The sequence below is a fragment of the Amblyomma americanum genome, chromosome 3 (genome assembly GCF_052857255.1).
Source record: "Amblyomma americanum isolate KBUSLIRL-KWMA chromosome 3, ASM5285725v1, whole genome shotgun sequence".
In the NCBI taxonomy this organism is placed as follows: Eukaryota; Metazoa; Arthropoda; class Arachnida; order Ixodida; family Ixodidae; genus Amblyomma; species Amblyomma americanum.
In genome coordinates, this window is record NC_135499.1 from 181,942,043 (window position 1) to 181,966,153 (window position 24,111).

The 24,111-nt window shown below is 43.2% G+C and overlaps 1 protein-coding gene across 1 annotated transcript in view; it reads left to right on the forward strand.

Annotated features, from left to right (window-relative positions):
* Window positions 1-24,111, forward strand: part of LOC144125579 (ankyrin repeat and IBR domain-containing protein 1-like) — a 52,223-nt gene that overhangs the window by 2,869 nt on the left and 25,243 nt on the right. Inside the window, exons 2-12 of the mRNA XM_077659072.1 lie at window positions 1,363-1,549; window positions 6,529-6,585; window positions 8,279-8,404; window positions 9,049-9,102; window positions 10,608-10,725; window positions 12,460-12,671; window positions 15,133-15,218; window positions 18,153-18,297; window positions 20,045-20,214; window positions 22,372-22,460; window positions 23,335-23,465. Of these exons, the coding sequence (XP_077515198.1) occupies window positions 1,363-1,549; window positions 6,529-6,585; window positions 8,279-8,404; window positions 9,049-9,102; window positions 10,608-10,725; window positions 12,460-12,671; window positions 15,133-15,218; window positions 18,153-18,297; window positions 20,045-20,214; window positions 22,372-22,460; window positions 23,335-23,465 (1,375 nt within the window). The remainder of the gene's footprint in view (window positions 1-1,362; window positions 1,550-6,528; window positions 6,586-8,278; window positions 8,405-9,048; window positions 9,103-10,607; window positions 10,726-12,459; window positions 12,672-15,132; window positions 15,219-18,152; window positions 18,298-20,044; window positions 20,215-22,371; window positions 22,461-23,334; window positions 23,466-24,111) is intronic.

Sequence of the window (24,111 nt, forward strand, 5' to 3'; positions counted from 1 at the left end):
TAGTAGTGCCATTGAAAAGCAATTCTTAATTGTGAGTGGCAGTTTGAGTTATCTTTTAGTTAATTGCCTATTATGGCAATTCATTCCACTTGCAAAGTCACAAATTTCACCAGCATTACTCTCTGCTGAAGTAGTGGTGAAATTTCCAAGGTTGGAGACATTGCCACTTGGTTAGTGGAAGTGAGTGTTGCATAAAATATCTGAAAGCAGCATACAGGCCACAATTCCACTTTCATGATTTGAAGCCTGTATACTGCTTTCTACTGCATGTGTATTCCTGAAGCAGACTTGAAAGATTTCGAAAACATCCGAAAGATCAGTTGCACTTTTCAGCCAAAGAATCATAACTGCTGCTCTTTTTGGCTAAAGTCATTTGTTTTCTGTGGGGTATATTTGCCTTCCTGTACATTGTGCTAGAACAGGCTGACGGTCATCGTTATCTTTGCTTTGATAATTATAGATTCTCTACAGTTGTGCTTTAGTAACATGTGGCACATATAGGATACCACATTATAGGATGTGAAGCGGCATCAGAAGCGGCTCATGTCTGCTGGCTCATATGTGGCTGCGTGGCGGTGTGCGCAGTATTAAGGCAGTGCTATTTAAGTGGAGTGGTATGCTCTTAATTCGGAGACAGGAAAAAAAAGAGTCAGGCAGCCAGCTTTAGCAAGCCAACCTTTATTGAAACCATGCCTTGTGCCCAGGCTCGGCCCATTACTATAGAGACTCTTTTCGGAAACGAGGTTTCAGTGGGCGCATGCTTGTTTATTTTCTTGCCACTATGCCTGACATGGCCTTACATGACAGGGCCACATGTGTAGCAGATTCGCTCGTTTTTTTGTGTTTTGTTCTTTTATGACACGGCGGCATGCACATTTCTTGTAATCCTTCCCCTGTGCATCCTGCACTGTTATGTGTGTGTTTGTATGTTTGTTTTTTTGTGAGAGAGAGAGGTACGTTATGTGCTGTCGGTAGAATTTGAAATCTAGATGAGTAGAAGCGAGTGAGATCATCTCTTACACCACATGGAGCGTAACACATCGTTTTTGGGAATGTAACAATGTATTACCAAATCGCCTTTGTTGCAGCATTATTTCTTGACATTGCCCCAAGACATGTCATCTGTGCTTATAGAGTGCCAAATCTCAAACACAGGTGATAAAAACTGAAACATGCTGTTTTATTTTGACCTATTTGCATTATGAATTCAAGTGTAATGGTGCACTGTTTCTCATGCATTGTAATGGTGAAAACTGCTCATACTGCATTGTTAGCTACAAAGTGATGACAGAGCAGTGTGAAGGAGGTGCTGACTTGCATGGCCAGCACTAACTGAGCTTGGTGTGGGATGTTTGCCAACAGGATCTTCCTGCGGGAGATGCAGGGGGATCCGACAATCCGGTCAGGGCACGGCGAAACTGCACTCCACTGTGCCAGCCGTGGCAGCATCCAGCCGGCTGCGGTGGAGCGTAGGGTGGCCTGTCTCAACCTGCTCATCCAGTGGCGCGGCTTTGACGGAGAATCCCTGGACCTTAATGCAAAGGACCATGTGAGTTGCTTCTTCCTGCCTGCCCTTGTGGAGCAGTTGCTGTGCTTCCTGTTTCTGAAGTCTTAAGGCGCGTTTACACTCTAATGTCCTTGGCGTGTGGACGAGTGCTGGCGGTGGCCAATCACGTCAGGCTGGCGATGCCACGCCAGGCGTGAATTCGGCCCTCCTTCAGTTCGACCACTCTGACGCGGCTCAGCGGCTGTTCCAGGAGAAGCGCATGCCCGATGATGCGCAGAATGTTCGACGCGCCATCTGTCGTAGAATTGCAAAACCCCATCGAGGGGCGGAACCGGTCTGACCGGGCCAGCGGAGGCTGATGTGCTCGGCGCAAAATAGACACATGCTCCAAGTTGCCGCCGGTGTGGCCAGGGTGCGCTGAAGCCGCCGAACACATCGGCGGTCAAGCGCCGTTGGAGTGGAGAGGGTCTAGCTTTGGCCAACGTGACGTCGCCGTGCCGCACATGCTCTACGTCGGAGTACAAACGCGCCTTTAGGCTCAGTGCGTAAGTATACACGAACGGAAACTCCACACTCTGGCAAGCTCAGTACTATTTCAAGTGGCTCAAATCTACTGGCATGCTGGTTGTGTCTGGTAGCTGGAAGGAAGACTTGTGCCATCAGCGCTGCCATGGCATCTGAAGAGCTTATATAGTCTATGCCACCAGATATTGCCACTGTTCCTGTGGCATTATCTGGTTGTCTCCTGGAATGTTGCCTATTGGAAGACCATGTTTTTCTACATTCTTGCTCTGTAGGCGCGATTTGGTTTTCCCAATCACTACGGGCTTGTTTTGCTCAGGGTTGTGTACGTAAGTTTTGAAGCATTTAGCTGCATGCATTGCTAGTCTAGTTTGCTTAGTGGTACTACCCCACTGTTGGGCTCACAATGCAAACAAGATGGAATGAAAGTTGCATGTACTTTTGTGTTGTTGGCCTGTGAAAGCCAATTTTATGAAATAGTTCAATGAGACTGCGAATAGCTTTGATGAAATGAAAATGAAAATTGTTTCCAAGGAAAGGAAAGGGTGCTGTCACTGTTCCTTGTCTGTGTACATCCAGACCACGCTGTGAGGGAAGGGATGAAGGAAGGAGTGAAATGAGAGAGAAAGAGGTGCCATAGTGAAGGTTCTGAATTTTGACCCACCTGGAGGGTGGCTATATCCACATAGATGATTTCACGCAGAGTACGTTAGTGGGCTTATAAAAACTCATTCACGCCTTCCATTTAAAGGTAGGAAATTGATATGATGCGCATACTTACTGGTACACAGAGTACTGGCGCATATGCTGTTCACACCACCTCTCCCCCTCCACCACAGCCTTCACAGTGTAAGTGCAGCACCTAGCAAATGCGATACGCTCTCGCTTGTACACTCCTTCTCACTCTCTCGCCTGCCTCCATCTGCCTTTGCGTCATAAACAATGGCACAAGCACATAAAATATGCCTAGGAGTACAGTCGTGCCCCGTTGATACAACCCCTGTAAAGGGGGGCTACTGATCCTAGAAAAAGAAAGTTTTATTTTTGAAGTCAAAAGTACGAAATCATCAGGGGACAGGTGTTTTTACATGCTGATTCCGAATGTGCCATTTAATTTTGTGTAGAACCCATGCATTTAGGCAATACATTATGCAAGGTTCTGCAGGGAAATTGTAAGAAACCTTGCTGCAGGGAACTTGCTGAAGTTCATGCCATTAGTTTGCCTTGCCATCAGGGAATGCAATAACGGTGAAATTATTATCTTATCTATCATAGAACTTGAGTCAAGGATATTTGAAGTTGCCACTTTAGAAATGGGAAGAAAAGTTTTTATTCTTGTTTCTGGAGTGGCAACTTCAAAACCTTATAACTCAAGTTCTATGATAAGCAGGATGACAATTTTACCCTTATTGCATTTTTTGATGCCAAGACAAACCAATGGCATGCATCTGACACAAATTCCCTACAACAAAACTTACAATTTCTCTCCAGAACCTTACATAACATAATACATAAGTACAAAAGCACTAGCTCTGCATGAAATTAAATGTCTTATTCGGAGTCATCATGCCAAAACACGTTGCCTGAAAATTTCATAGTTTTGACTACGATATTAATTTTTTTTTTTTCTACGACCAACGCCCCCCTTAACATTTACAACTTGAATTGTGGATGATTTTTCTGAGAACAAAATTTTTTCAATTTATTTTAGCCTGGTTAATATGTAAACTCGCTCTCCGAACAATGGACAAGGCGAAAGAGCCCATTGGGGCTCGTTTATTTTTGCTGGGTTAATATGTACAGTGGTGAGAACATCTGTACTGCCCCAGTTAGACGTTTCCTTTCCTATATTTTGAGTAGGACACCGGCAAATGGCACAGTGTAAGTATAAATGCAATAAGTGATGGCCCTTTTTTTGTGGTTTCATGCTTTATAGTGCAAAGATACCAAATCGACTCACCTTACTATTTGTCATACTGCATGAATTGCTCTTCAGGAAATGCTCTGCAGTTTGTTTTATGGTGACAGCAGTATTCACCAGCTGTCAGCCAACTGAGTATAGATATGTACTAGCACTGTAACATGTTTGTACAGTTGTGTTAGGATATAGGACGTCACGCCTTGAGATGATACCGTGAGGCTTGTGGACTGTTATACCCGGGGACAGCTTTCTGTGGCTATGCAGTGGAAGCTACGAGTGCGCGCCGCCAGCTTAAATGCCTATCTCTCTTTGTCATGAGTGCGTGATAAGAGTGCACTTGTAAAAGCCTTGTGCCTCACCCTCGTAGCTTCCACTGCATAGCCACAGACACCCCTAGCATGGGTATTTCAAGCTGCACCACAAGTTTTTCAACATAATTGGTACCAGGATAATACATGTAGGATGGTCAAGATTTCGTTTTTGCATTTCACTGCCCACCGCTGTAAACAGAAGTAGACTTAATCAAATTTTTTTTTCTGAGCAATATTATTCCAGGCGACTCGCTTTGTGGAGAGTTTTGCTCAGGAACTTATGTATGCAGTGTTTTTCTCCGAGTTGCATTTGCAAACATTCTGTTGTTTAGAGTAGATGCATGATTGAACCCGTCGGGCAAAACTGCATCTGAAACCACACTTTGCTGCGGCATATTTGTGTGCCTTTGCTAATTGGATATGCTCTAATTGGATTTTGCGTAGAGCTTCTCAGTTTTTGTGCGTATGCGAGCTGGGAAATTTGTTGAGCTTCAGAGCGTCTTGCCAGTCAGTCATGTGACGGTTTTAGGGACACCGACTGTGCAGCTTTGCACATTGCAGAGAACCTATGCCCACCTGTGGTGATCCATCTATTCCTTTACATTTTGCCTCTCACTGTGAAATCAGTTAAGCTTTCAAGGTAGTAAATGTGGTCAATTTATAATGAGCTGCTATGCCTGTAAACTCTTTCTTTGTATGGTTTGTCGTGTTTTAGCCAAAGTGAACATGCCCCTGCCTAGTTTAAAGAAAGTTCAGCAGAAAGGCCCAATTCTGTGTGCTTTATAACAAATAAATCAGCCCTGCTGATGTTAGGCTGTGCTTAGTGTGTATAAATATCCTGTATCATACTGATCACATTGAGAAGAAGATTATTTTACCTGAGTACTTCCATTTTTGTTCATGAGTTTTACCTCATAATGTGAAAGCCAAAACTTGGAAATTTCCAGTTTCTCCTTTGGCTCAGCGAGTAACTATTTGTTGTTTTGCTTTAGTGTGGTTTGTGTTAGCTTGATTATTTACTATTGTGTAGTTTATACTCCTGTCTCATTTCTGGTTGGACTGGTATATGGGTGCGTCGTTATGTCTGTCAGTTAATCATCTGGCTTGTGATAGAGCAGGCAAGGAACATTTAGGTGGCCTGCTTCATGGTATTGCAAGGGGCATCAGTCTGTGTACCTGCATTTGTAAAAACATATAGAACACCAAGGCAGCCTATCAGGGAAAGAGGAAAACATGCTGAATGGTTTGTTTGATTGTTCGGTAGTTTTCAGCACGTAAAAATATGGTACGTAGGTGCACAGTTGTCCATTTGCCGGCACTTGAAGGGAATCTGACAACACGAGTCCCACTGTCCTACAAAGGGTAAAGGATAACTTTGTTGTAGTGTGTATTAAGTAGCAGCAGAACAGGGAAATAGAAGAAAAATGTGTTAGCAAACTCCAGAGTAAACTTTGCTAACTTGAAGTGATCTACCTTTTAATATCTTTTAGAAGAATATTTGTCGTAATTCTAAATTATAAGTCATGTCATGAGAATGCAGAAATTGGGGCCATGTTGCTGGCAAGAGGTGGTGTTTATTCATCAAAAGAGCTTTTGTTATGCTACTCTCATTGTGTTCAGTAGAAGGAATTTATTGCAATAGGGAAAAGGACTGAAATGTGTCCTACTTGAGTTACTAATGTCTTGCTTTGAAGAGCTGCTTTGGTGCCTCTTCCTTTCGATGTTGTTATTGTCAGAAAATCGGTTGTCACACTATGCTAACATTGACATATTAGTCTGAAACGATGCAGGAACATATCAAAAACTGTGAGTAGAGCTGCTCATGGGCTTGAACAGTCAAAAACAAAGCACTGCTTTCCTGGCAGGATGCAGGGCCTGGTCAGGTAGGAGACTATTGGTCACCTACTTTTGTGCTGCCCCATGGGTAGTACCGTGCACTGTCGAAACAAACACCAAAGCAAAACAAATGAAAAGAAATTATCATGCCACTGTTACCACTACTATCTTTAAATAGTAGGTAGCTTGATAAGTTATATCATGCTATATAGCATCGAACCATTTCTCATATTTTGTCTTTTTTCATGTCTCGCTGCAAATTACTTGCTCATAGAAATGCGTGCTCTGCTATTTCCTTCTGGTTTGTAACTTTTAAAGGCTTGTCACTGTTTTTTGTTCTTTCTTTTTTCTCTCTGTTACTTGAGTTGTTGAAGTGTGCGCTTGCAGTGTGTCCAATGCTGTGCTCTGTTTTGCTTTCTCATTGTCCACAGGATGGCAACACTGCCTTGCACTATGCTGCCAGTAGTGGGCTGAAGAAATGTGTGGAGGTGCGCCAGCGATTTCTTTCCTGTGCTCAAACTAGTGTCGTGAGGTTGTTTTGGTTACATGAACACTCAAGTGCTGTACTATTTAGACGATTGTGAATCGACTTGAATGTAAGTCTACACCCCCGTATCACATTTCAGGACAAAACGACAACTTGGAGGTCGCTTAAGCTTGGCCTTTAATAATAGAATGCGATAGCATTAGCCAGTGGCCGCCGCTTATCGCCAGCCACTATCGGCTGCCGTGCACGGGCGTGCCTGTAGGCACATTCCAAAACGAAAATGTATTAGTCACTGGACTACTCGTCCACACTTTCGCCATCGTCTTCACTAGCTCTGCCGTCGTAATCGCTGCTGCGGTTTGACAGCACGTCATTCTAACGTCGTCATCCAGCGAAATCCTGCACTTTGCAAACAGCCGCATCATGACATTGCGTGGAACAGCTGAAAATTTTGCCTCGCTGAAGCTGCCACACCTGTATCACCCATTGCGAAGGTCCAGCGCGCAGTTATTCGGTTGTTCGGTGTTAGGAATCACAGCCATCTTGAATGTAACCATGAACGAGCACTGGTCGCTTAGCGGACCTGGAGCACAAATGATGACTGACGAAGCACCACATTAAATACTTGTAAACTGCGGCTGGCAGTAGTCAAAAGCGTCAGAGCCAAAGAGAAACTACACGTGAGTGGCGTGAACTGTTCCATGAGATAGTGACACTCCCCGGCACCACTGCCATTTCGAGTGACGGTGCCGCCGCGATTGGAACAGCGGTCGGTCGTTCCATCAACTATCGTCACTTCCTTGAGCGCTGAGTGCACAGTTGAAATTAAAAAAAGGGGGGGGGGGGGGCGCTTAAGCTTCTTAATTAAGAGTAGAACGCGAGTGCGTTATTGGCCGCTTATGAGCAGCTGCAATCTGCAGCCACGTGTGGGGAGTATCATCCAGTGGGCCCCCCCCCCCCCCCGCTTCCTACCCCACAGCACCCCCTTCCCACGCCGCATGCGGCAAGGGGGCACCGGTTCTGCGCTTTGACATAGCGGCTGCTCAAGGCCAGCACCAAGAGCAATGTGACAGAGCCGCACAGCAAAAATGCAAGCACGCTGTAGCATGCATGATATCTCATTAGTCTCGCCTTTATTTAGGGTGCCATGCTTTGGTCTCGATTGTAAGTTGACCCCTCACCCGCACCCCCACTTCGGATTTTCAAATAAAAGAAATAGGTTGTACTTACAGTTGTGTAAACACTGTAATTGTTCCAAGACGAGGACTTGCTTGTGTTTTTGCTGCTAGCTTTGTAATGGTATTGCATGAGGTTGGCTCTTTGCGGCAGTGTAATGGCTAGTTGCAGTGAAGCTGAGAGCTGGAGCACCGTGGACCAGCATTGATTTTTATAGATATGTTATGAATTTTGTGTGGCCTTTTGGTTCTTTAGATTTGGGAAATGCTGCCATTTAGACTTTTATATTCTGGTCACTGCTTGCTCTGAATTTAGCCAAAGCTCTGAAAAAAAAAAAAAGAAACAGTGGCATCAGACTTTGTGCTTGCTGGTTGTGTGCCATTCACTGTATTGTACAAGTGCTTATAATGAAGAGTATATTAGATTTTTAGGTTTTCATAGACATATTTGAATGCATAAGGCATTTAGCAAACTTTTGCCCCTGCTTTGGCATAAATGCTTTGTGTGGTTTTTTGCAGCTGCTGGTTTCTCATGATGTATCCCTTTTCACTGAGAACAATGCTGGCCACACAGCATGCGAGATGGCTGACAAGGCCGGCTTCAAGAGCATGGCTGATTACCTGGAGTCGAAGATGGTCTTTTCTGTAAGTAGAGGGATGCGATGTGCGCTGATTAGCACGCTCTAAACAGTTTTTTTTTTTTTGTGCACACTACAGAGCACTAATTTCTCGTTCAGTGTAATTAGTTAAGAGGATCCTTTACAAGAATGTGGCATACATTGTACATCCTTCACTATTACAGGATTTGATGAAAACGTCTAATATTCTTACCTCTAAACCTTGACTCACCAAGTAACCTGGAGGCATGCGACCTAAAGACTTTTAGGCATGCAGTATGTTTTAATTTGGTTAGGAGGCTTATAAATACATTGTCACATATTATAAATATAATGTGATATGTGACAGTTTAGGAGATGACAAAATTAAACGAGTCTTCTCTTTTTTTTTTAAGACCTTGCATGTTTCATTGAATATAGGAAAGCAGCCTGTTTAATTATGTGTTGTCAGTTTGTGCCTGTTCTTTTTTGCCCCGTGACCGCTCACTAGCTTTTTGTTAAGTGTAGGTGCATGAAAATTTAGTATATAAACAAAAATGTCATTTGTTTGCTTAAGTATATAAACAAAAATGTCATTTGTTTGCTTAAGTTTAGCCAAGTTTCTCCTGTTTCATCTTCATGCATTTGTTGTGTATAACTGAGTGGAAACGTTAGGCTTCGCTTGTTTTGCAGAGTTTTGTCACTATCAAGCCAAAGGACAAGGACCCACCGCTCGAGCTTGATAAGGTACTCAAGCTTTGCAGATTTGAAGAGCTGTTTGGCTCGTCTTTCTGAAGTGGTGCACTCTCGGGCATTGTCTTGTGCTGGTTTGCACTTTGCCTGCTTTCTGGGGTACGGATTTTGAGCAAGAATGTGTTCATTGTTGTTGCTAAAGTGGGAAACTAATACTAGCATTTCCCAGTGCTGCCAAGGTCATCCAACAACATGCAAAATGGGTTAGATTGTCATAAAGCATGCTTCAGGCTTTAATAGCTGAATTACGACTTCATTATGGAAACTTTTGTGAGAAAAAGTTTGTTCCACATACTGTATGTAAAGTCATATATTAGGCATAGCCTAAATATGTCGATTCTGAAGCAAGCAGTGTTGGAACATAGAATGAGTGTCAGTATTTTGCAAAATTTACGTTCAGAGAAGCCTAATTTGTGGTCGGAGAATTAACCTGATCCAGCGGGCCAAGACCGGCTTGCTCAATGCTTTCGCTTTAGGGGCAAAATATGAGAAGCGGAGGCAGGTGCAAACTCCAGCACTGCATGGAATATATTAGCTTGTAAAGAAGTGTTTTGGACACTAGGCCAAGGTTAACTGGAATTCGTCACTATGATACAGTGATAAAAAAAACAAATTCTCATGGTACTAAATTATTTCCACAAGCTATACTCATTGTGCAGACACTTAAATGGAACAGTTGGTCAGGTATGCTCTTTGCTCATAAAAACAGAATGCATGTGGACATATCGTTAATCATAATATGATGACAGACAATAAATCAAGGAACTCTTACTCAATATAAATCTACAAAGCAGTGTGAACACTTAAGCAAGAAAGGGAGTGGCATTTGGTTATCAGTGCATAGGAGCTCTAAACAGTTTTACTAGAGGGCTGCATCATAATTTTTTTTTTGGTATTGAAGGTCGTAAGTGAAGAATACTAATAAAAAAAACCTTTAGTAAATAAATGTTGTCCTTCGGTACTAGAACTCTTTATTTTAAACATTTTTCTTCAACTGATAATGTGTGTATTTGATAACTCTGTAGCTGTACACTCAGAAACATACATTAGAACCAAGCTGCACCATCCCTTCACTTGCAAAGCCTAAACCAATAAAGAAATGAAATGCCAGCAAGAACTCGGTAGACAGAGAGTAGCCAAACTGAGCATTTTTGATGTTTTAGTTAATAAGGCATTCTTTAATTGGAGCTTTTTTTGCCCAATATGTTGGGAATAACCATTGGCCATTTTCGTTGCCAATACACACACTGGGAGTGAATGTTTGTCGAATGCCTTTGACACCTGCGAAGGAACCTTCGATCTTTCCACTCTTAAGTAACGAGCACACATCCTGTTTTAGCTCACCTAAGTGCCGGTTGCTGTGGGCTAATAAGGGTCAGCTGAAGACCCTCTTTGCCCTTCCTTTAATATGCAGTTTTTGCAGTAAAATGATACGACTGAACATTGGTTTGTCCATTGGCTTCTTGTAATTTGCCTTTACTTACATTCCATTTTGCTAGGCATACACCGGTTTGCGGCCTCAGGACCTCCAGGAAGCCAAAGACCTTCTCCTTGTTGAAACATCTGACATGCTTCATGTTCCTCTGTTCACTGCTGAGGCACTTCTGCGATGCCATGGTATGAAATTACTTTTTATTAGCCAGCCGTGCAAAGGCTAAAAGGGACACTGAAGGCAATGCCACCCAGTTATTTTCTCATTAAAAACTGATTGTCTGGCTCTTTCGTGGCACGTTGACGTTTGTCCGGTAGATGCTTTTCTCGACGAGAAAATTGGAGTTGCAGATCTTCCTGTCAGTTCATTCAAACTCATGACGTCTTTAACCAAAAGGACAGGTTGCCACTGTTTTTAAGTGAATGGCAGTATAGCTTAGCATCTGAGGTATGCACACAAAAATCTGAACATGCATGCGATTTACTTGTGAAATTGACTGGTGATGGTAGCACCTGTTTTTTGTGTTTTGGTCTTTTGTAGCTTATAATAATAGCTCCATTTTCGGCAAGAGTGGTCTCTTTGCGATTAGAATGCAGCACCGTATCGATACAGACTGCTATTATTTCTCAGTGTCCCTTCGAGCCAAATCCTTGGCTTGAAACGCATGATGATATTTGTCATAAAAGCAATGGCTGTACTGTTGATATCGATTGAATTGCTGTGGAATATATTTCTCACAGTTTTGTTTTAAAACCATGTGCATGAAACAAGGTCTCGTGGGCCCTTTAGAATTGAATGGCTAACATAGCGTGAAGAGACATTGAAAAGGTACACTTGCTTTTATTACTGCTTTTGTGTGCCTCTTAATGCTGGAGAGGGTTGAATGTCTACACATGAGGGCCTCCATGTCCATCTGCCCTTTCATTAAAGATTGCTGAGCATTGCATTGGAAAAAATTGCTTCCAATTTACCTCTTTAAATGGTTGAACTAAGAGCTAGCACATTTGCCATTCTTGTTTGCCTTTGCTGATCTTCGTTTAGCTTTTTATAAGCTTTAAATTTCGAGTTGCACTCAAATGTTTTGCAGCCGTTCCTTGGCTTTCATTTTACAATTAGCCGCCTGACCTGCTCATTGCCATTCAAACCGCCGTTCAATGTGTTCGGCGGTCTCTGAAGCCATTTGTACATGCCTCTCGACTGCGCGTTCATCCAACAGCTTCATCATTTGCCTCTTCTTTCTTGCTGTTGTTCGCGTTTCTCGCTGTTTATCTGTTTCCACAGCCTATTTAGTAAGGTTGTACTGTCTTCGCCAACTCTGCTTCGGCTTGCCCCCTTGCACTCTTCTCTGGATTGGTTTACTCACGTTGGCGCTCCCTTCTTTTGCGTTGCTGCTCAGCTCGCCGTGTACGTCGTTCGGCTTTGGAATCTGTCGTAGGACCGGCTTCCTCCATCATTTACCATTTGCTGCTCTGCACGGTCCTCCAGCGACTTCATCCTTTGCCTCCATCTTCTTCTTCTTCACATCTTTTGGCCTCCTCACATTGGCTGCAGCTGGTGCGACGCTCTTTTGAGCTTATCCGAGATTCCTCCCATTGGCTGCAGCTGGTGCAACGGTCCTCTGAGCTTACCCGTGTTACTCCGAGGCTTCATCTGTGGACAGGATGGCTTTTTCACTAGCAAGGCATCTAGTGCCAACGCACTAAAAGAGGTTATGGGAAGAGGAAAGATGTGCAGTGACTTACTGTCATGCAAGGTGCAAACCGTGGCTTAGGCACTTATTTGATTGGACTTCGCATTGTGAGGAGGAGAAGGTTACGAGGAGAGGCAGTAGTTTCTACCAACATTCATGGGTGTGAATGCAATCTTTTATTTCTTCCTCAGTTTCTCTTGCCAAATTTATGCTTTGTACCCTGATGCAGACTGGAGCCAGGCAACACTCCTGGAAGCCTGGGTCCGGGACCCTGTTGGATGCTGCCTGACGTCCGGTGTGCAGCCAACGTTGTCAGCCTTGCATGCATTGGATGGCAGCAATGATCCTGCGGTCACGGAAGAGTACCAGTCGGGGTCTCTGAACTCATCCTCACCCTCGACGCCCAGTGGACCTCAAGGCCGCTCACCTGCACGACTGCCTGTGCGTTCTCAACTTCAACTTGCGTTAAACACAGCTGAGGTCTCATCAGCCTTTGCATTATCATTGCAATGTGGTCATCAGGCCAGGCAGAACTCTCATGTATTCATTAAAATACTCCCCCTCTCTCTCTGTGGTCATCAGGATCTTGCCTCATATTTTGTCAATACAGTAAAGCCCTGTTAAGGCGTACATTCGTGTTCACGTTCTTCCTCTGGAGCATGCTGAAACTGCACACTTGTCACTGGCTGCACTCTTTGTGCGATGGAGCCTTCGCACAAGGGTTCACCGCATTTTCGGCAGTTTTCTTTTTTCGGGAGGCGGAAGTGGCGGCATTGGATAACTCGATCTTTCAATAATCCGGAGATTTTGAAGTCTAAATTGACAAGGTTTTACTACCCATCATGTTATTTTAAGTTAATGGGCATATGTGAATTCATTGATATAATTTTGTCACTCATTTTGCATAACCACATGACAAGGTGCATGCTTTTCTGCTGTCTAATCAAGCAGTGTACATTTCTGTGCACGTCTTTTTTTTTTTTTCTCGGTGCTCCAATAGAAAAGGGTGTCTGGTAGAGCAACACGATCTCGCCAATGCTGTGTAGGATGAGCAGTACTGTAGGTCTAAAAATTAATAGGCAGAAAACCAGAGTAATGTTCAGCAGTCTCTGAAGGGAACAGCAGTTAACAATTGGTAGCGAGGTGCTGGAAGTGGTAAGGGAATACGTATACTTAAGGCAGCTGGTGACTGCAGATCTGGATCACGAGAGTGAAATAACTAGAATAAGAATGGTGTGGAGTGCATTTGGCAGGTTCTCTCAGATCATGAATGGCAGTTTACCAATACCCCTCAAGAGAAAGGTGTATAACAGCTGTATCCTACTGGCACTCGCCTGTGGGAGGCTAATGAAAAGGGTTGAACTTAAGGACGGCGCAGCGAGCTATGTACAGAAAAATTATTGGTGTAATGTTAATTGACAGGAAGAAGGCAGAGTGGGTCAGGGATCAAACACGGGTTGTTGACATCCTAGTCGAAATCAAGGAAGAAATGGGTTTGAGCAAAACATGTAATGCGAAGGCAGTTAAACCAATGGTCCTTAATAGTAACATACTGGATTGTAAGGGAAGGAAAGGGTAGCAAGGGGCGACAGAAATATAGGTGTGCAGATGAAATTAACAAGTTTGCACGAAGAGGGTGGCCGCAGCTTGCACTGGACAGGGTTAATTTTAGAAATATGGGAAAGGCCTTTGTCCTGCAGTGGGTGTAGTCATGCTGGTGATGATGGGATAATGAGGCCATGCTATATTAAAAGAAAAAGATCTGGAAAACAACATTTGCCTATTTATCTTTTTTCAGAAATTTATGTTCTTACTGAAGAGATATTCAATTCTATATTTGAAGCCATTTTTCTTTCATATTCATATTCGATTTATGTTCAAAAATTTAAATATTCGCACACCACTAGTGTTTACCTTCCAGCATTGCTTAAAGTTGGGGGTCTCGATTGGGGTGGGGCTCTTTCAGATCTCCCCACGAGTATTGCCAAGGCATCTGCGACCCTCGTCGCGAATATATGGGGACTGCATGAAGGCGCTGACTGAGTGAATTGTCGATGCTCGCGCGATATTATTGAAAAATTGGGAGGCTATACTTGTCGGCAATCAGGCGGACCAACCTTGTTGTCTTGTAATATTTTTAGTAGTTTTCGTTTTGTTCACTAGCAGAGCAGTTTTACTGTTCATGATTTTTTCCCGCTTTGTTGACTTTTTGTTTAAAGTGTACTTAAAACTCAGTTTTTGCATGAACTATACTTGAACCACATTTTTTTGCAAAATTTTATTTACATTTGTTTACTTTTACTAAGCCTCCATCGCACCAGCCGTCCAGACTGTTCACAAATGCTACCTTTGAAAGAGTACTATAAAATATTGCATACGTGAATAATATTACTTGCTTTTTTAGATTTGCTGATGTTTCGTTTCACTGTGAGTTGTTTCAAGTCTGATACCGTTGAGCACACTGGCAGAGCATGGGAATCACTTGTTTTAGGTCTGTGTCATAAATTGAGCGAAAAAAACCACCTTTATGAGTGATTTCTCTCCTTTGTGTAAAATGTATAAAACAGGCAGCCAACCTCTTTCTCTCTCTCTTCCCCTCTTTATTCCCCTCTCCACCTGTGCTTGAATCACTAGAGATCCCATTTCGATGGTGCCATACTTTAAGTACTGCCTGCTAGTTAGTTAGAGTGTGGTCCTTTCTGGTTTTGGCAGTGTGGACTGTGGAGTGAGTGTGCCATTTGTGGTCATTCATTCATGGTGAGAGAGTGGGCGCCTCTTTTGGGCTGGGGGCAGAGTGCAGTAGCTGCTGTCACCTATTGAAGAGGGTGATAATCAAGGAAGTGTCTAGTGGGTGTTTTCATGATGCCATTTTCTTTTATTTTTTTCTTTTCTCCTCTGGCAGTGCAACATCTGTGCAGAAGTGGTGCATGAGCAAGACCCTGTGATTGTTCCCTGTGAACACAAGTTCTGTCTCTCCTGCTGGCGCAGGTGAGGAGCCGTACCCTGTTTTTCATCCACGCTGCACTGGAGGTAGCTCCAATGCTATAAACCTGCTTCGCACCACACTGTCATGCGTGTGCCGTGAGACCGGTGTTGGCAATAAAAGCTTCGCATTGGCACTTTCCAGCGACATTTGAAAGAGTGCAACAAATGCTGACAAATGCCATCGGCTATGGTTGCACTAACTGTTGTTCTCTGCATATTGGTGATTATTAATTCTTTAGTAAATTGTGGACGCCTGTTATGGCCTCCTTAACGAGAACCAGGATGCCTGTTTTCTGCAGGAATAATAGTAGAGTGTTTGCAGTGACATGCAGTTGCTCAGGAGAATGCTTTCACTTTTCTGAAAGCCCTGTATTTCTCGGAAAGCAGTGTTCTAGCAAGAATTCATCTTAACAAGCAGAAGGCTGCAGCGTTTGCTGCTGCTACATGTGGGTGTCTGTGCTTGTTCAGAAGCAGTTCCAAAACCCTAAGATCCCGGGAAAGCCTTTGGCATGTGGCCAAGTGTGGTCTCCGGGAAGCCAGTGGAGTGTATGGAAAACGCAAAACTTACTGTGGTGAAAAGCATCAAATAATGCATTAGAGGAAAGAACAAGAAACTCACTCAAATTAAATGGTTTTAGAGCAGTTCAGTTTTGTCTCTTACATGAGAGGTCTCGTAAGCAAAGCTTTATGTTCTCATTATTTATAGATGTGCTCCTACTTTGATGTTGCTGCCCAGTGACACTTTCACCAGAGCAGGCTACAAGCATGTTGCACTGGTTTATCAGCTGCGAAAGTAGCTGTTTAATTTTGTCTACTCGACATATGTTGTTTCGACACATACTTGACATATGTTGTTCAGAACAGCTGACGACATCCAGTGTATTGTGCAGCTGCACATATGCTCTCAAGCTTCCTTGCACGAATTTGCTTCAGCAAAGTACAATTAGCGCTGGGTAACCATAAGTCGCAAAACCGAGGAGTACGTCAGTGATAAGGCACTCTGTCTGAGGAAGGGAAAGGGGGTTTGGGGCAGGCTCGGAGCCCCACATCTTTCCATGTGTTTCCTCTTTAGGTTTGCCCCCGCAGCCTTGGCAAACAAACTCGCTTCGTGTCTCGTCATAAATTTGCCAAGCTACCAAATCATCAGTGGAGGTGATGCACATCAACTATTAATGCAGGACTGGAACATACGCTACAGAATGCCTGTTAGGGATGCACATTACAGCATGCTAGGAGACATTTGTTTGTGAGCTGCAACACAACATGTGGGCCGCACAAACCACTTGCTGATGGCCCTTTTTCTTAGTTTTTAGCTACTTGGTTGTAGGAGTGGTGCGAGCAGGAAAATCCACCACATGCAGTGCAACACATTAGACCCCTATGCCATGCACTTCTGCCACACGCCCGCCGCATGCTCACACCCATGTCCCCACTTACAAGCGCGGTTTGCAAGCGATGGCACTGCATCTGCAGAGTTGGGGAGAAACTCCCACAGTTTAAGTTAATATGTCTGTTACAAGCAAAGTCATAGACTAAATTTGAAGATAATTTGTCCTTTATTACTAATAGTCTTCTATACTCAATTTTGAGTGGAAAAAACAGCGCGAAATGGACGGAAGACAAAGAAGAAGGAAACCACACGGACGAGAGTTGTGAGTTGTGAGTCAGCGCTCGTCCGTGTGGTTTCCTTCTTCTTTGTCTTCCGTCCATTTCGCGCTGTTTTTTCCACTCAAAATGAACGCATACCAACTCGCCCAACTTTCCATTCTTCTATACTCAATGTTTATTTTAAAAGAGCTTCACTGAAAGAGCTTCTCCGGGAGTTTTTCTAATGTTTACAGTTGATAGTCACATCACATTTCTTAGTGTCCTCTCTCTCTCTGCCACAAGAGACCGTTTTTCAAAATACCGATGACACCATTTTAAAACAGCGAAAGCAGCAAATCAAAACTGAAAATGAGTCCATGGCCAGGGGTGATGCTTTTCATGATCCAGTGATGACATCACAAACATCATTGGAAAAACTCTTAAGTGTGTTGCGTTGAATGGCAGAAGTAGTGACTGAAAATAATTGCTTCTTTAATTAAGTGCTTGAGACAACCTAATTCAAGCCTTGAAATGTTTTTAGTGTAGCATGGAGTGGGCATCAACTCTCAGGTAATGTTGTCGAATATGCTGTGCTGCTCATCCAAATCATTTGAATGGAAGCCATGAAAACATAAAACTTTAAAATTGATTTGCGTCGAACGGAAATGTCTCATGGCTGCCAAACTGGGTAGAAGTAATCAGAAACTTGAGAAAAACCTCTATAGCCTTCATTACAATATGGAAACCTCGAAAAACTTCCGGAGCTGCCCTTAATGGGAGAGGTAGGGAAGCTGACTACATAAATGAAAAATGCTTCTGTGTCTCTTTTAATGGAGTTCATTTGCAGTAATGAGATGGAAAAGTTTCTCTCCCACTTTATTTCTGGGTAGTTGGCTTACCTCAAGAAAGTAAAATTTACAAAAAGAATGTCTTTTGTATATGCAGTCATTTAACCGAGTAGCATACTGATGAAATATCAATTAGATAGTGTCCCTGCTTTAGATTGCATCTAGTAGCACTGAAGTAGAGCTGTTTATTGCAAGCGTGTTAGGGAAGTAGTGAAGGTGCTGGCAAAGATAGATGTGCGAGGAGCAGTGCCTTGCATGCAGGCTTGCCTAATGCATAGCTCAGTGGCTTATGGCGAAACTCGCTACATTATTTTCTGCTCCTAGGCCTGTTTATATCTATGTGGCAGCCAAGCTCTGCATCATATTGCGATGCAGAGCTACTCTGAGTGCAGAACAGTTAAGGAACACAAATCTACAATCTGGGACTGCGAAGTGCCAGTGCACTTGTGGAGCCTTATTTGGCTGTTGCCTGCACTTTTGCATCTTTCGTGGCATTTTCCAGCTACCTCACTATCAAGATCCAGGAAGGAGATGTGCACAGCATTGTGTGCCCAGCTGTTGGCTGCCCACAGCTTGTTCCCGTGGATGTCATCGAGCATGTTGTCAGCCCTGACATGGTGCGCCGGTATTTGCAGTTTGACATTGAGGTGAGTTCAGAAAAAATAATTAGCGCAACTTTTTATTATCACACTTGTAGAAATCCTCCTGTCTTTAACTTGCAGAACTAATTAGCCCAAGTCTTGGTGCACCATTGCATCCGTTGGTGTACCGAATGTCGCAGGCAGTTGTCAGTGTCTGTTAGCTCCCAGGAGAACATACTACATGTCCAAAATTATGCACACATGAAACAATTCTTTTGGTTGACGTGATATCTTTTTCTTTCCCTGAATTACCGGGTGCCAAGTTTGGGGTGTGGCCCTTACACGTGGGCAGCCCTTGCACGAGTGTACAGTAGAATCTCAGTGATACGAATCTCATGGAATCGCAAAAAAATTTTATATCATTCGAAATTTTGTGTCATCCAAATGAACAAAACATGTATGCAGAAGAATGAAGAATGCATTCGTACAGATCTGTTCACAGCTGATGGGATTTATTCACTGCTGTGCGGCCACAGCTTGCTACTCGTGATGCGTGCTGTGCGATTAGCAGTCGCGACTCTGGCGATGTGCAGGCCGCGCACCACCACTCACTGCGGGCAGCACTTAGTGCCTGAGGTCGCTGTCACGGCTCGCGCGTTCATATCATCCGTAGAGGCAAGGGAGAGAGTTCGGAGCATCCGAAATTTCGTACATCGTACACAATGCAATCTGGCCGGGGAATTTCGCAGATTCTTATCGCCACGAAATCATCGGGTTCTATGCAATACATATAACCATACAAAAGGAGGTCTCAGAGCTTGAGCCAGTAACAGGATGTCCTGTGAGTGAGTGTATAAACTCTTGCACAATAATATTGGAAGAACAGCAAAGACAGCTGAAAGTAAACAGTTAACGAATACACCTATGCAAATGAGGAGAAAAAAAGCAACTTGAAACCTTTATGCGAGGTTTTTGCTGTTAAAGTGAATTACAGAAAAGTTGCTCAAATTGATATGTGTGCTTCCTAGCACACATATAAAATAACTCTGATATGGAATTGAACGAGCCAATACAGAAGTTTAATGAGCCGATACACAAAGTTACAAAAACTTTTTGGTAGTAATGTAACGCCAGCATGATATAGCCAACAAGCTTCAATGTCTTTCAGTCTGAACGCCACCTGGATAATGGTTGGTGTTTGAAAAAAGGAAGCTTGCTTGGATAGAGCGGCCAGAAACGGCAGTGCAGAACAGGTAATTGCAGACACCAGCTGCCGAGTTTGCCCTGTGGATATTAAGCGCAGCTGCTAATGATGGTGGTATTACAGGCCAGATCACTGTTGTTGGGGCTCAGTGCCTTGCCACACGTTCATATTCACTTGCTTTGTTAATGCCGCCGATGATGATATCCACTGCTCCAGCTTTCAAAATTGTTCTTCCAACATGACATCTTTAGCCTACTGAACTAGTGCTTTCAGGATCGAGAATATAAAAAATGGGCACTGCCTCCATGTCAGGTGGGTTGGTAGCATGCTTGGACGGGTGCACTTCCTCATGTATGATGCTCCCGTTGTGTTCTACATGTTCTAGCTGAGTTTGGTGTTACATACTTGATGTCTTTAGTTAGCGCAAAGAAGTTCCAGAAGGGGAGGCGTGCTTCAGTTGTCATGTCTTCACCACTGGTAGTTTAACTGAATTTTTCAGCCCTTTGTACAAGTTGCTCAGTAGCATATGGACATGCCTGTCTAACCGCATTATAGCCATATGTTCTTGGATCCACTCAGCCCTTTCTTTGTTTTCTGTTACTGCGCCAGGCATTTGTGGAGAGCAATCCCAACTTCAAGTGGTGTCCGTGGGCTGGCTGTGGGCGTGCGGTGCATTTGCCCGAATCTATCGACCCGCCTCCCTTGCGCCTTCCACGATCAGCCCCGCGAGAGCCCATCTCACACTCTGTGGACTGTGGGAACCACCATTATTTTTGCTGGTCAGCTCCTTCTGTACTCCTTCCTGTTTCGTGATCTCTCGTACCTCATGCTGACCTTATTCACAGTGGAGCAGGCTTCAAAAGTGATTTCTTCACCCTAATAATTTCAAACTCAAGCTCAAATTGTTTGCAAGCAAAAATACCAGATGATACCTGATCTAGCCTGACCATACCTTTCAGTTCTTTATGTTTGAGTAGAGGTTATTTCATTTTCATGGTGAAATGCACTAAACTGTTTATGGACAGAAACAGACTTAACACTGAGCACGAACTGACATCTGATTTTTAATGGAGCAGGTTTCATTTTATGCATGGGGTACACAAATGCCACCTGTGGGATAAAAAAAAAAGCAGGCGAAAGAAAACAGGAGATAAAATGAACTGACATTCATCACAAGCAGGTTAACACAACAGTACAAACTTATCTAGATAACCTCAGCAGTTCCACTTTTCCTGACACCAACAATGACATATTGCTGATGCACTTGTCATTCCCTGTAGATTTGATCTTGAAGGCTCCTACAGTTTCCGTTCTGTTTTATTATTTAAATGGGATAAGATAGTGGTTCTGTGGCATGCATTTGCATGCAGCGGTTGCAATGCAAGGCCAACTTTCCTAGGCGAGTGGGGGGAATGACAGTTGTTGGCATGCTCACCTAGTCTTTTGTTCATGCAGCGACCAGTTTGTCCAGTGTACTTCATTCCGTAGGACAGTGGCATGCAGTAAACAACACCTGTCACATTCAAACTGCAGTAAACAACACCTGTCACATTCAACATGTTTGGTCTCTTGCTTGATGGTACAGGAATGGGCTCTGGGGACTCCACCATGATCATTCATTGCTGCGCATAAACGACATAGCTTTTTTGGGGCCATATATATATATATATATATTGAATCTGTTCGTTTTTTTTTGCCAGATAATCCTCTTAGGACTCTCCTTTAACCTGGAAATTTGCTGATTAAGCTCCTACTGCACTTTGTGCGCGTGATTTTCTGACCCTTTGGGTCATGCGGGCATGCGCGATAGATAGTTTTGTTAACTTTGAATCTCCTGAATCGTCTCTCAAAATTTCTTTCTCGTCTTTGGTTTTGTAAACCCAGCACCTGCATGCAGTTCTTTCTCTCAGCAATGTGAGGTTAAAGGAGAGTGGTTACCCTTATGTCCTTTTGGCCTCGATATCAGAAAAGGTGCAAAAGGTGCCTGTCACTATCCCATATATACATAGAGTATATACACAGAGTGCGACGTTCCACTGGTTTTCTCAGCCCCAAAAAGCTATCCTCTTTATGCGCAGTAGTCGGTGATCATGGTGGGATCCCTAGAGCCTATTCCTGTACCATTAGGCACGAGACCAAACATGTTGAATGTGACACGGGTGTTGCGTACTGAATACCACAGTCCTGCGGAATGAAGTATGTTGGACAAACCGGTTGCTGCATAAACAAAACACTAGGTGAGCCTGCCAACAATTGTCATTCCGTCACTCACCCAGGAAAGTTGGACTCGCATTGCAACCGCTGCGACAAAGGCATGCCACTGTTTGACAGAAGTGCTGTCTTACCCCATTCAAACAATAAAACAGAATGGGAAATTGTAGAAGCCTTCCAAATCAAATCTACAGGGACTGACAAGTGCATCAGCAATGTGTCATTGTTGCTGCTATCTGCTGAGGTTATCTAGAGTTTGCATCAATGTGTTAACCTACTTGTGATGAATGTCGGTGTATTTTTCTCCTGTTTTATTTCTCCTGTTTTCTTTTTGTGTCCCACAGGTGACGCTTGTGTACGCCGTGTATAAAACGAACCCTACCCTGTTAAAAATCAGTTGTCAGTTCATGCTTAGTGTTGTCCTCGTTCCGTTTCTCTCCGTAAAGAATTTAGCATGTTTCTCCAAGGTGCACAAACAACTAGGCCCTATTCTTGCTCTTTTATCAGTCATTTTATATTTACTTGAAATTCAGAAAATCGCACCACCTTGCGTGTTGTGTTAGATAAGAATGGTCAAGGCAGTCAGTCACATGACTATTTTGTGTTTCTGATGAAATTTTTTTTAGGCAAGGGGGGAGATGTGTTTGCATGAAGGAATTGGGCTTGATTTTGTGCTGAGCGATATTGTTGGGTTGAGTTGACGTATTTGCTATTTTGTGCTGCAGGGAATGCCTGGGTGCAGCACACGCACCTTGCTGCTGTGAGAAGTGGAAAGAGTGGCAGAAGAAAGTGGCTGAGGCTAAACCCGAAGAATGTGAGTTTTAAGACAGTTTAAAAACTTGTTGGCCTACGTGGTAGTAGTGGTGGAACACATTTTTTTACTGCAAACTATGGCTAGCAAGTGAGAGGACAAGCATGCTTGTCGTGCTTCTACTTATTACCTGTTTGTTTTTATGGCTAAAAATGTGATCAAACAGTCCCCACCATCTTCCATCTTCATTTATTGAGTGTTTTCTGTTGGGCAAAAAGCAACTGACCTGTGTGTGTTGAGTAGACAAAGGTGGAGAAATGAAGGTTCTCATTACGACGTGCACGCAAAGAAGCCAGCAGTCATTGAACCAAGGAGAGTATAGAATATGTTTTGTTACTATTATTTTTTATTTGTGCTGTAGATCTAAGCTAATTAAGTAGTGTAATAATTATTTAAACTCAAATCAAAAAGGGGAAGAAGAAACAACCGCTGCCGCCGCGAGCTATGGAACTGAACAACAACCTCCGTTAGAGCACTATACTTAACATGCAGAGGTCATGGGCTCAGATTCCACCGGCAGCATGGGGTTGTCTTTTCTTCTATTTTCTCATCTAATCGCTCAAGCTTGGTGCATGATGGCCTTAGTTGCCTATGTGCCGTAAAACCCAACACAACACACAACACAAATCTATTTTCTAAGCATTTATCTTTGAGGTAAAAAATTATTACACTACTAAATTCGCTTTGATCAGCACCACAAATAAAAAATAATGACAGAAACATTGCTCAATGCTTTTTTGGTTTCAGTGACTGTTGGCTTCCTTCAAATGACCTGTCTGTGGTTACATGGAGAGGAGAGCTAAATTTACAAGAATCTTACTAGTGAGGGAAAGACTGCATGCGGTTGTTAATTTCACACCTGTTCTGTGCATTACAGTAAAGAGTGCCTGCATCCGTACTGAGGAAGCTGCCAACTGTCTTTGGATGGTGACGAATTCAAAGCCTTGTCCCTGCTGTAAGTCTCCCATCCAGAAGAATGAAGGCTGCAACCACATTAAGTGCTACAAGGTTAGTGCAGGACATTGAATGTACAACACCTGTGAGCAAAAGTCTGAACCCTCCTGCATCTCTTTACTGTTTTTAAGGAAGGACGTGGCTTTGAAGTCACCAAATATGGCCAAAAAAGTGATTTTTGTAATACTTTTTGTATCCGGTCGTATGCTTCGCTTTTTGTGCTGTTCCGAAGTTTCATTTTCGAATTTTCATTGCTGAAATCAACCAGGAAGTACATATTGTAAAAAAATTATTTCGTGAACTGTGGTGCCAGTGCATTGGGGGAACGCTTGAACAATCGGCATTTTTCTCTTGTTTTTATTTCCTGACTAGATGCTCATCTTGTGAAGCACATTTCGTCACGACTATTTTAGCTATTTTAACCACGTTTGTTTTGTTGCATTCCTGAGTCCATACTACAGGTCTAGACATCCTTTATTTATCAAATTTATGAATTTCAAATTTTTTGTACAAATATTTCTCCTCACTCTAGATATGTCAGTGGACACTGCGTGACAAAAATTCAAAACAAAAATTTGTGCCTTGTGAAAAAACAATCTATGAACGTCTTGACCAATAGCACACCAGTAGGAATGCAATGAATGTTGAACCAGCCTTCTGCCGCATTTTCTCGACTATGCAGTCTTTTTATGAAACTCAG